The sequence below is a fragment of the Chanodichthys erythropterus genome, chromosome 4 (genome assembly GCF_024489055.1).
Source record: "Chanodichthys erythropterus isolate Z2021 chromosome 4, ASM2448905v1, whole genome shotgun sequence".
NCBI classification, from domain to species: domain Eukaryota; kingdom Metazoa; phylum Chordata; class Actinopteri; order Cypriniformes; family Xenocyprididae; genus Chanodichthys; species Chanodichthys erythropterus.
This window is the reverse complement of record NC_090224.1, coordinates 6388972-6402500: the sequence shown is the minus strand read 5'-3', so window position 1 is coordinate 6402500 and position 13529 is coordinate 6388972. Positions and strand designations below refer to the sequence as shown.

General features: G+C 37.5%; 2 protein-coding genes across 3 annotated transcripts in view; one reads left to right on the top strand and one right to left on the bottom strand.

The window, feature by feature from the left end:
• The window catches only part of gmds (GDP-mannose 4,6-dehydratase), an 88975-nt gene extending 87725 nt beyond the window's left edge, over window positions 1-1250 (top strand). For both annotated transcript variants that reach the window (XM_067382999.1, XM_067382998.1), the window contains 2 exons: window positions 395-463; window positions 554-1250. In XM_067382999.1, the coding sequence (XP_067239100.1) occupies window positions 395-463; window positions 554-616 (132 nt within the window). In that variant the 3' untranslated portion in view covers window positions 617-1250. The remainder of the gene's footprint in view (window positions 1-394; window positions 464-553) is intronic.
• A 4498-nt stretch (window positions 1251-5748) lies between these two features.
• foxc1b (forkhead box C1b) lies at window positions 5749-7778 on the bottom strand. The gene is made up of 2 exons (XM_067382997.1): window positions 7632-7778; window positions 5749-7537 (listed from the first exon to the last, which is right to left on the bottom strand). Exon 2 carries the CDS (start codon window positions 7517-7519, stop codon window positions 6218-6220), a length of 1302 nt encoding a protein of 433 aa, XP_067239098.1. The 5' UTR covers window positions 7520-7537; window positions 7632-7778; the 3' UTR covers window positions 5749-6217.
• Between the last annotated feature and the right edge of the window lie 5751 nt (window positions 7779-13529).

The window sequence follows — 13529 nt, the reverse complement described above, 5'->3', positions numbered from 1 at the left end:
CACCCTTAAACCCTTTACTGCCACCCTGAGGAGCACCCCTAAGAGTGTGTGTGTGTGTGTATGTGTGTGTTGCCATCCCAGCAGGAGAACAGAAGGGGTTAGGCCACAAGAGTCACATAATCCATCATGCTCTGGCACTGGGAGAGGGCTGGAAAAGAGGGGGTGCTGGATGGATGGCCTGCCTCGGCCCTCACCTTCCCCCAGAGACATGGAGCTTGACACCTGTGTGTGTGGTGCTGGGGCGAGTGTATGTGGGTGTGTGAGAGTGAAGAAGAGTGGGGGGGTATACAGGTTGGGAGGTCCGGTTAATAAAGAAGAACTAAACCACCCCTTTGCCTTTTTTTTTAGTCTTTGTTTTTTTTCCTCATCTCACTCTCTTTTGGTCTTTTTCTAGGACTTCTTGCAGGGAGACAGCTCCAAAGCCTTTAAGATCCTGGGCTGGAAACCACAGGTGACGTTTGAGGTGAGCGTTCCTGTACAAAAATCAATGCGGTTCACTTCCAGTGCTCTCGAGTTTGAGAAATAACCGGTGTGTGTATGTGTATTTGAACAGGAGCTTGTTAAAGAAATGGTGGACGCGGACATCGAGCTCATGCGGAACAACCCGAATGCCTGATCCTACACGCCTTCATCTCCATGCATGCCAAAGAGGCGGCTGTCTTGTGTTTGTGTGTGTGTGATCACTGGAAGAAGCATTCAACTGCATTTCTGTTCCTCCGTCTATCGTTTTCTCTCCTGCTTCAGCTTTCTGATTTCACTTTCACTGTGTTTTGAGGGTCCCCGATGTTGCCTTTTTCCATTTCCTTAAAATTGTCATATTTATGGTCATGTGTATGGATTTTTTTTATTGTTTTCTGTCTAAAGGACTTTTATCCATTTTTACAAAGCAGTTTTTATTCATAATCATGAAAAAAAAAAATGTTATAAGGGATTAAAGGGTTTGTAGAGCTTTTTAAAGGTGCCTGTTGCTGTTTTATTCATGATTCCTTAAATGGAAATATATGACATTAATAATTGGTTGGAACATTGATAATTGTTTCCTGATTATTTAAAATAAAAATACTAAATATGGTTTTAAAATTCAGTTTAATGTGTATTAATTCAATCCAATTCTCAAAGTGTTTGTTTGTGGTTTTTAACCTTTTTGACTCCAATGTTCCCTTATTGATATTTTCTCTGGTACTGGTAATTATGATAGATCTGCTTTTCAAACTTCATATTATTAAAAGACACTATAAATGAATAGATGAAAATGATTACCTTATTTATTTATTTATTTATTTGTTTATTTGTTTTTTATAAAAATGTTATGGGGGTACAGATTAACACAAATATGTAGGTTGTTCATCTTGGTTTTTGGTGTTTTATTTTATGTATTTATTTATTTTGCAGTCATTCCCTGAGGCCTCCTGATTAAGAACTGGTTTACATGTTGAAAGGTTCGGTAGATTTGTCATTTTAATCTACATTATTTAGCGCGATAACGGTGATTTAATTTTTGTATAATTTACATTATTAAACAGAACAACATTTAGGCCCATAGCTATTGATTATAGACTAATATTGAAGTCTTAGCGAGTTAAAGCTCGACATTACTTGGTTACAGTCAGTAAACAACATTTTGAGAATAATGCTCAACTTTTCAGTTTCATTCTCTCTCACCTCAGAAGTTAAAATATACAGTAAAATGCGTCAGAAAGCTGCTTGTGTCAGCTTTCGCGGGTTGCCTAGCGGTCATCGAGCCCCTCGCGCCGAGCACAACCGCTCTCTTGTATTCAGAGGGAAACGGGCGTCCACGAGGCCTTCATTCCAGATGCTCGAGCACGGCCAACCGCGCGCAGCTTAGGGAGCAGTAACTCGGCCTTGTAAAGCAGCTCATGTTTAATCACCTCTGACGTCGGGCGCAGCTGGGCCACTGAACCCTGACAGTGAAGACATTTCACTGTGTGCGAAAATCCTCCGTCGTGTTTATTTGTAAAGGTGACACGGCTGTCCTCATCAAAGTAACAGCGGATTCAAGAGACCTCTGTCAGCTGAAGTGTCCTCAAGCGAGGAGAGAGAAACCCGGTAAAATCTGACTCAAGAGACGTATTCCACGGATATTCTAGTCTATTCAAGGTGCCAAATGAAGGTCATTTGACACCGACGTCTAAAGAAAGTGGGGTCTTTGAGACCCTCACAAGACAGGCGACTGTGGGGGCGGTTGATGTATGTGTATTTGTGTTTTTTGAGACGGCATCTCGAGCCAGTAGAGTGCCATTTAAGCGCCTTCAACAGCGCACCAGTGTGAGCGGGCCTGATTGGAACCAGACGGTGCCTCGCCGGTCCGCGAGCGTAAAAAGCACTTTCCACTGGCTAGGGTCGCGAGCTCTACCACATACAGGTGCACAGGCCACTAACTACGTTAAATATCCCGGCGAATATATTTTTTACGCTTGAGCGGGGAAATTTCAGATATTTTGGTACTACCCTGCTGATGTTCCCGTAAAAGCAGTGGGGAAACATGAAATTCAATTGAACCAATGAATTAAAGTATCATAAAATTTTAAGGGACGTGGAAAACCTTAACATTGTTAAGACTCTGAATTTCTTAGTAGGCCTAATGTGTTTATTTGTTCTGTTGGAAACTCAAAAAAACACGTTAAAAGAGAGGTTTTTTTGTGTGATTGTTTTTTTTTTTTTTTTTTAAGGCAACTCTCAAATTATCCTCCCTGCGAAAACTGGTTTGCTCACAAATATTGATTGCTTCTAAAAGTCATGAAATGAATAATTAAATATTATCAAAACCCATAAATATCTTTGTGGAGAATTTGATATGGCTAGTGGCTCTGTAGTTATTTTATCTCTTATTATTTCGTCTATAGGAAAGATAATTACGTCAATCATGATATCCTATGTTATCTTATATTTTATATTGTTATACATCATATATTAAAATTATATTACTATTGTATTATATTTAGGTGGTCTTATTTACTATTATAACTATAACTGAGTATTATAACTAGTTTCACACCTTGTCCGGTATTGTTTTTGTTTCTGGATTATATTTTGGAAAAGCAGGAATTTGCTTTGTCATTAAAGCATTACAAGCGTTTGGATTCCATGGATAAAGAACTTTCACTCTCATCCGTCTCATAATTTTACCCTTTGAGATTTTTCAGAAGAAAGTAATTTTGTTTAAATCCACTTTTTCAAGCTAAGTATTCCAAAAACTCTGTGAACTATATTTTATTTTTCATTATCATTCAGATTGCCTTGATAATCCTCTCGACCTTTCTCACAGTCCACGGCATTATATGTTTACCTCAGTTCTATTTGGAATTCGGAATTGAAAAAAAAAATAAATTAATTAATGTTCTTAATATATGAGGGTTGTTCTTTACATTTAAGGACAATTGTCTTGATGTGCTGCAATATATTTTCTTGTTATATATTGGTTTTGAATTATTGTTAAATATGCGTGAATTTCTAGGCCTATTAGTATTGAAAAAATCGTTGAAATGTAGCATTTAAATCTACGTTTTGTATGCTTTTGTTTGTTTTTTGTAAGTTGGGTGCAAAGCGTTTCCTCAAATGGCTCATGGGCGTGTTTATTTAGCTTAAATTGTGAGAGAGAGGGGAAAAAAAGAAATCCGAAAGAGGTTAATTAATATACTGTAACTTAATTACTAACATTTAGCATACATGTTTACTACAACAGAATTCTCAACATTGTGTAGATGCGATTTAGGCCTGAGTAAAGCAGGCCTCGGAGTTCTTATTTGTTGTTTGCCCGATCAAACTCTTTTTTTTATAAGCTAGTTTAACAATGGTGTTGATTATCAATAGATTTAAAAATTTTAAATTTAAAATCTAGGAGTATTAAAGACGTTTTAATTGTGCATTTATACTATATTTAATTGTTAATAATAATAAATATATATCCATATTATTTGTTATTATCATTTTATCATTATTATAATAATTAACAAACTGATTTGTTTTTTGTTTTTATTAAGAGCACAAACTTTTGAATTAACCAACACAATAAATCAGCAGCACCTCACAAAAACGCACTTAAAAACTATTGAAAATTAACTGGACAGACTGTCCTGTCTTTAACTAACTTAAAGAGACCGCAAAATGTCCAAGTAAATGGTAAAATCACACAGGATATCGCGCATTCTACTCGTCGATTTAAAATAAACAAACAATCACACTTAGGCATGTTATGAGATCTGCATCTGGTTAAAACGTGATACGTTGAAGGCTCTCTGCTGTATCATATTCCCCCTTCCGCGCAACTCAATCCTGAAACACGCAGCTGATCACAACAAAGACACCTTTTCACTGGCACGAGCCCCTAACACTGCCCGCGCGCACCTGTAATGCATTTGGCACTTAAGCCCTTCATACAAAGTCAAATCGCCTCGGGCTGACCTTGCTATAAGCACAGATACTTAACGCTGTAAAGCTTATTCACAGCTTCTTTCTCACCATATTCCTCTGTTTCTCCTCATTTGTTTCTCTGGATTTACATTTGAGGCCTATTCAAACCTTGACTGTGAATTGGTTATGCACAAACCTTATTTAAACATAATCACAAAAACACCACACCAGTTACGGGGCCAATTAAACAGCAAATAAATACACGCGTGCACTGCGAGGCCCACGGTTTCTGCTGCAGATTGTTGTATCTATAATGCTGTGCGCATTATCATATTTAAATAGTGCTAAATATGTATCAGGACAACAAATCGAACCAAGAAAATCATCAATCATATATTTCTTATAAACTAAAATAATGATAAAATGGTAATGCGTTATTAGGATTGTGTCCTTTTCAGTAAGATTTTGACTTGAGTTAAAACATGTTTACGTATTAGACCTACATTATGTAGCCTATGTTTTTGTTTTACATTTGTATAAAAAGCAATGTAGATAATATCAACAAAGCACAGACTCACAGACCGAGTTTGTTTGGAGGTTCTTGCTGAATTAATCATTTGATTTATCAAGGCCATATTTTACACGGCTGGCTCAAAGTGTCTGGCCTACAGCAATTCTTTCATCTGCTGTTTATCTTGCTTTTTAATCTATTGTGTGTTTACAAATGAAAACTTCTATCAAAGACAATGGTTGTCTACATTCCACAAGATTGCAAAAGTGCAGTGCACTCCAGTGTGCCAACAGTCGGTTCTAACAGCATGAAGAGAACCGAGCAAAACGCTCAACCAAACAGCATAAAATAAAACACTATCTCATTAAAATGATACATTTTATCATATTAAAGCTTACAAATAAAAACGTATTCATACTCTAGAACTCATCTCCTTTTCTCGAAAGTATTAGCTTAGAAACTAATTACATAGGAACACAAAGAACGTTTATAAAAATAAAGTGAGGAAAACTAATCTGTCAGTTAAGTGCTCGATTATTCTTTTTGTTTACTTCGACATCATAGCATTGAATTGATTGTTGTTGTTGTTTTGTAAAGTAGTATTATTAATAATAAGATTTGGCTGTTTTTATTAAATGCACTTTTAAATGTTAGGAATAATTTAAGTATTTCTTGCACGCGTTAGTGAAAAAAATAATAATAATAATTTCCAGATGTTTTTAAACCTTTGACCCCCACCTCCACCCCCTGTTCAAAGAGTGCCTTATTAAAAGCTAGATATTTTTAGGAGGGAAATAGGAAAATTGACAAACATTTGCTAACTGTGTTTTAAATAAAACATTGTTTTAGAAAAAATAGTTCGTGCTTTTGGTGGCCTCTAATCACAACAACAAGCTTTGACAGTCATTTAAGTAAACAATGGATTGAACAGGCATTACAAATCGATAAATCACTCGAGAGTTTAACTCCAACAAGACGACAATTTATTAAACAAATAGTAACTTTAGATATTTTCAAAAAAGTATACGAAAAAACTGTAACTCAGTTGTACACTCGTTACCTTTCTATACTGAATTGATTATAAATACTTAAGACATTTCCTTGCAACGTTGGTCCACCTGTTCTTACATGAAATAAATTAACACATTTTCTCTTAATCTCTCTTGATGGACGAGCAGGGAGAGAATGTTTATGTGCAGCGGAATTATCCTACTTACCAACACAAACTCGCATATCAGCCCGAGTTCACTGACCTAAAGGCTTCTTTAAATTACAAACACATGGAAAATAATACGAATATATATTAAACAATTTTGAAATTCATAAAACTTTTGGTCAGAACTTGCTGCAGTCGTATACAAAGGCTCCGGAAGCTCGGTAGAGTGGCTGACTGGACGGGAAAGCCATTTGACAGCTATTGCTTCCGGTCACCGGAGAGCTGTTCAGAGCTATCCGCTGCGTCTCGAACATCTCGCGCACCGCGTGAAAGTTCTGCTGCTGGCCGGGATAGCTCGCGCTCAGGTGTCCCAGCTCTCCGGACTGATTGAGGTACCAGGGTGCGAGTCGGTTCTGCTGCAAGTGCTGGCTCTCCTGGCTCGAGCTCTGGTGGGGGTGTGAGATAGAGGAGGCGCTTGTTGTGTTTGTGTATTCCGGTAAAGTGTCATCCCCGTGGCCGCGGTCCCCAGTGTACAGGCTCGTCGCTTGCATGTTGCAGTGATAAGTGGCGGGCTGGCCGCAGGGTGGACTGTAATGGGCGGGCTGCGGGGATGGCGAGTAGGTCAGAGACACCGAGCCTGGTAGAGCGGCGCGAGAGGCCGGCAGCTCTGCCGCGTGCTGCGGGGACCCTCGAAGTCCTGTCATGATTGTATCCATACTAAAGGCCTGTTGTGGCGTTTGCGACTGAGGACTCCCGCTACACGCACTCCCACCGCTCCTGTCTGGACTTTCCGTTTTGGGCACGGTGCTGAGGGGTGGAGTGCTGTCATGCGGGGGCGTGCAGGCCCCGTTCTCCGTTTTTATGTCCCGGAGCTTCACTGGTTGCTGGGCGTCTTGCTCGCACGCTTGCCCCGGGTTGTCCTTGCCCTGCCGGTCCCGCTCCTCTCTGTCCCTCAGCACGTCCTTCTTCTTGAAGCGGCGCCTCCGTCGCAAGAAGCTGCCGTTTTCAAACATGTTATATGAGTCCGGGTCTAGAGTCCAGTAGCTACCCTTACCTGGCTTCTTATCATCTCTTGGCACCTTGACAAAGCACTCATTGAGCGACAAGTTATGCCGTATGCTGTTCTGCCAGCCTTGCTTATTGTCCCGGTAAAATGGAAAGCGCTCCATGATAAACTGATAGATTCCATTCAGTGTGATCTTTTTGTCGGCTGAGTTCTGGATCGCCATGGTGATGAGCGCGATGTAGCTATATGGCGGTTTCACCATATCCTTAGGCTGCTGTGCAGGGGCGTACGGCCCATATGCGCGGGCCATGCCGCCGGGGTACTGCTCGTGCGCCGCGTGAGAGTACATGCTCATAGGCGCAGGCATCCCGGTATATCCACCTCCGGCCGCGGCTCGATAAAAGCCTTGGTCTCCGGTGATATAAGGCACTACGCCTAGAGGGCTTTGGCTAGACACGGGGTAGCGCGCCTGCATCGTACCCCTGCTCTCCAACTGCGGACGAACAGAGAAAAATAAGGTAAAATAATGGGCAGACGTCTTAATTCACTTCGAGACAAATAAAAAATCAAAGCATTCCAAAGTCCACCTTTTCCTTCAGTATCTTGTCTCAAAACTTTCATCCAAAGTTTCTCTCCGGTCTGATGTTCAGGTCTTTGTTTTGCAGGCGAATGAGAAGCAAATGTCGTACGAGGAGAAGTCAGTGAATAGGGAAAACCTGTGAACTTCCCGCATCCGTCACTTCACAGGGACTTTTTCACCGAATTACCAATTCTGCCTTTTGGCTGCGCTAAGCGCTCCTCCCCGCGCTCATCTCACGACCAATAAGCGCTCGAGAGCTGTTTGTGGAAAGACTGTACCCGAAGACCTTTTCCCTGTGGGTATAGGCATAGTCTACCCTTGAGTTAAGGATAAGGGAGACGCAAACAAACGGAAAGAGTAAAAATGTTGACAGAAAACGAGAAAATTCACATATCCTTAGACTACTTATGGCGTGAAATAAATAGAATGGCTGATATCTGTCATGGAAATATGGTAGCTATAAAATGACATTTTGTATATGTATATATGGCCAATGTTAAGGTAAAGCGGATTTAGAATATTCGCAAAGATGCCTCGTTTTTTTAACATGGTTGCAGCCCGCCCGTCGAACAGGAATGACTCCCTGTTTTCGTTCATGTAGATGTCAGGACTCATTTCAATCATTTGGCACTAATAGATGCGCTGGAGGGGTGAAGTAAAGCGATGTTTGTTCTTCAGAAACAAATGTACTACTGAATGGGAGCAAAGCAAAATCTCTGCAGGCCAAAAGGTGTAAATGATGCGATGTGTCTTTTTTTGGTGGTGTAGGTCAACGAAAAGCCACCCAAATGTGCTTTACACTTATTCTTTGTCAGTGCGTTTTCTCACACTTCATTGCTGCTTTAATTTTCTTTAGTAAGCGTTAAAACATCTGAACGTCTTCAGTTAATAATAGCTTTAGGTTTCCATTGAGAAGTCGCACCGCTTGTGACATTTTTCTTTATCATTACAACGAAAATGGAAGGAAGCAGATTAAAAAGTGGCATTTTATTAGATAACTTTAATGACAAGGTAACAGGCAGTTTAATACATTTGTTCAACTCGACTGTGTAATATGCTTTTGGGTTGTAAAGTATTTAATAGGCCTATTAAAAATGTGCTCTTGCAGAAAGATGGGGAAGACAGAATGGAAACAGAAGGAAAGAAAAAAACTAAATACCATTGTTATTCTCTTTGCCAATAGAAAAATATTAGATCAAATAGGCAATTATAATAAAATATTAAATGATACTAAAACATTATTAACAATTCATTATCAATAACTGCAATAGGCTTATAATGACGTTTATATTATCAACAATAATAATTATAATAACATACAAAAAGAAGCGTTTTTTTTGTTGTTAATTTCTATTGATTTTTTTTCTCATGTTTTTACTTTTATGAAAGATTGAGTTCATTCAATATTTAGCCTAATAATATATCATAAAAAAATGAAATGTCACAAAACATCATTCATTTCGTTTTTTTTTTTTTTTTTAACTGCATGGCTAAACTGATGTAAAATTAAAAAAAAAAAAAAAAAATTAAATTAAAATCCTTGTAGGCCTATAGATGTTATCATGGTTATCATATTTTTCACTTGGAAGTATTCTTCCTTTTCTTGCATTAATTCCTGCTGTGTTAGCTCATTTAAAAACGGAAAAAGGAATTAAGGCAATTCAGTGCAATGAGGAGCGCGTCTGTTTGTTGGCCAAATTCACCTGCTAAATGTGTTTCTGTCTTTGATCGCCCCCTTGTGGCCATTTTGTACAATAACCCATTTTGGGTTAATATTTTCTAATAACAGCCATGCCTAGCATATACCTATATGCTATAAAAATAGTTATTGACGCACAACGTGGCAATTTTTAGGTCAGATTTTAGGTTAAAATGCATATTATATATATAGGCCTATTATATCTGTTTTAACAATTTTATTTAAAAAAAAAATCAATTGGTTTAACCTTTTTAATAGCCTATCAATATTCCATGTTGCGGTTCATATCAACTACCTATAGCCTACATATTACTTGTAGTTAAACGTTTGAATTATATTGTAGCCTATTTTAAAAAACTTAAATACATACAAATGGTGTGTATATATTGTGAATATTAATTTCATGGTCCATTCATAAGGTCAGCAGTTTGCATAATGATGCCAAATGAAGCATTCAATAAGGAAATTAATCTCTGGTGCTGCTTTTGCGTTTGAAGAATAGTAGCATTACTGCACTGGTCCACAGATGTCAGGCTGCACGCGAACAGGCAAGACCACACACTAACTTCTTCAAACAATGCGGTTAACTACAGCGAATGGGTTAGGGATGCAATCAGCTAATGCACTAAAAGGAATGTTCCATCGCCAGCTGCATAGAAGCAGCATTATTCTTTAGCATGAGGTGTATGAATTCCCTCATGGACTTGTCACAGCAGTTTTCCACATTCTTTGTTGTTTAAACTAGTTTGAAGTCAAACGAGAGCAACAACATTTAGATGACAGAACTTCTCGAATATAACGCCGATCTTCGTGACAGTCAGGTTATGTGTTTAGTCAATCAGAGAGCATTTGATGCCTGTCAATCTTTTTGCTCGTTCATATGTCATAGCGTGCGGTCCATATATGGAAATCCGGAAGTGGCAACTGGGCCAAGAAAACAAAGCCTGCGAGAGAGCATTGGTACAGAATTTGGAGCTGCTGAGAGCTTCGAAGCGTTTAACTCAGATGCCGAGCTTGCTTTGCTTTTGCTTGACAGGTAAAAATACCATAGATACCCCAAAGCGGAGGGTGTGTAGAAAAACGGGGTGTGTTTATTTTGTTGGCTGAAGTTTTGGCGGAAATTCCAAACGGATAACATCGCAACTTTAATAGCTATGTCATAGGCTACTTGTTAGCCAAATATTGTTTATTTTTCTTTCTTCATCTACTAGCCTATATGAGACATTGTTTAAAACAGTAATCAGAGATCAGATATCAATATTAATAAAATCATGTAGCCTATTTTGTTTCATTCTCCCACACTCTAAAAAAAAGTTGGGTTGAAAATGGACAAACCCAGCAATTGGGTTGTTTTAACCCAGTGGTTGGGTTAAATGTTTGCCCAACCTGCTGGGTAGTTTTATTTAACCCAACTACTGATTAAAAATGACTATATGGCTGGCTTGAAATGAATCCAAAATAGGTGAGAAATTAAAAACCAGACATAATTACTAGAGGCAATAATAATCAAAAGGTGTACATTTATTAATAAGCAATTTAATACATGTTTATTGTTTATTATTCATTATCTTATTGATAAATGCTCATTTATTAAACATATTAATAAATGTTAATTCCAGCATATTTGGGTTCATTTTAAGCAAGCAATACAGTAATTTTTATACAACAGTTGAGTTAAATAAAACTACCCAGCACGTTGGGCAAACATTTAACCCAACCACTGGGTTAAAACAACCCAATTGCTGGGTTTGTCCATTTTCAACCCAACTTGGGTTGTTTTTAACCCAGCATTTTTTAGAGTGCCCTAAAAAATGTCAAGCCAAGTCTTGATATTATGACCATGTATTGCTGAGTCACGACAACTGTCTTTTTAAGATATGCCTAATCAGATATCAATAATATTATATTTTGTTTGATTCACTTGCAAAAAATAAATAAATAACGATACACGTTATTGGCTCTGTCCGCTAGGGGGACCCCTGGCACCCCCTATTACTGAAGGCAATATAATTATTTCATTAAAAAGCACATGGAAAAAGAGGAAATGGCTTTTTTATTTGCTCTCAATATTATGATATTTTAAAATTGAAAATGTCATATATAGCCTAATATTATTATAATGTTGATTTCTTAGTCTGAGCTCATAAAATATGTGACTTGAAGTAAATGTAAAAAACTGGTTATGGTAATAAATACATTGGTGGTTTGTCATCATTTTAGCTTTTTGTTTTGCTCACCGTCCACCACCACAATATCAGATTCTGTCTCATATGAGGCCGTTGAACAAAATATGCAATGCTTCGAGCTAAAACACATGCGCTGACTAATGCTGCAAGTCATCTCTTTAATGAAAGTCATCCCACTTTTCCTCTTCACAGATTACAGTTTGTCTCCATTAGTAGAAATCCTCTAAATCTGTTGTACATTAGATAGTAGTTCTGCATACATTGTTAGTTTATAAAACACATCTTAGTGGAAAAAACTTGACCATCTCAAAATTTCCAATAAAATATTTAATTTTAATATAATTGTTTATCATTTTTGAAATGCAAATCTAAGCTATACACTTAGAAAAGAATTACCACTGAAAGCTGATTTGTTGAATTTAATTTTGATTGTATTGTGCAGTGCACGTCATTTACAAAATGTTCAGACATACTTTAAATGTGTCTTTGTTTAATAGTCAATCAGCGATGAACTCTGTGCTCTATACAGAAACACATCTGGTGCACAGTTTTCATGGCATGTAGGAAACTCTGCAAGACTAAATGAATTCAGCAATCATTTGTTTTTTGTTTTTTTTCTCCTCCATTTTATGTAGTTGAGATGCATGGCATGATTGCTGTAAGTGCCATCTGAATGTGCTCTTTCTGTCTGTATCTTTCAGCCACTTTTCATAAGGCTAATAATGTGCATCAGCATATTTCGCTAAACGATCACTGATGTGTCGCACTGTCCCATCTCTATTACTAAGCTAATTATAATATACAATATTGATTAAATAGTCTACAGTCTATTTTGTAAAGAATTTATTGCTTTTTGAAATGAGATGTGCAGATCTGCTGTAACCCCCAGATAAGCCTAATAATTATCCCAAGCTTTGATATGTAATTGTCATATGCATTAAGAGCTACTAGTGATTTTTTTTCTGTCTGTTTACATTGTCGTTTCCAGGTGATTTTACAATTATAAATACCTCCAGTAGCCTAGATGCTTTAATAATGAGGCTTTTGTGTTTTCTTGGAAGATAACTGTGTTTTGAAGACGGGTGCGATTGAAGTGGATGAATGAAGCTGTGAGTATAATCCGTGTTTATTAGTAACTATAAATGTCTCATTGTTATCCTCTCCAGATATTCGCTCAGGTATGCCGCTTTGTTTATACAATCAGGAGGAACATTGGCAGTCATCGAGTCTGTTTCGCTGGAGTCGTGTGAAGACAGCTTCATCTAGTCACCAATAGATGGCGGTAGATGACCGTGTAAAAGCTTCGACTGCCTGCGCCACCAACAATCACACGAATAGTAGGCTATCTGAAATGAGTTGTTTTTGAAGCTTGTTTTTGAAATTCTCACGGTAACACGTGTGTCATTTTTTGTTCAGTTTGTTCAGTTATATTTCGTTCTCCTTTTTGCACGGGTCACATTCTTGCAGCACTGCTGCATAGGCTATTGGAAATGTAATATAATGTGCTTTGCTTTGCTTTGCGGCGGGGGAAAAAAGTAATTAAAAATGTATTTAAGTGTTATTACAATGTTTTATCAAAAACTTCCTAATTTATTAGAATTGCACCAAATCTGTAGCCTAATTTATCGTAGGCCACTGACCAAGCGGACGATTAATTTTCAATATTAGAAATTAAAATAGGCTATAAACTATTTAAACAGTGAGAATGTTAAAACCAAAAACTGCAAAGCCTATAGTTTCACTAAAATATGTAATGCAGATCGTAAATGGAAATGTAAACTAAGATATTTAAATTACCGTGATAACGCTTTGCAATAAGGGCTCGTTTGTTAACGTTAGTTAAGACATTAATTAACATGAAATAACAAAAAGCAATATTCTTATTCATTTATTAACCTTTGTTATTTGATAAAAATGTTAATGTTATTTCACATTGCATTAACTAATGTTAACAGACAACTTTTGATCTTAAAAATGTATTAGTAAATTTAGAGATTAACATTAATATGGTAAATGCTGT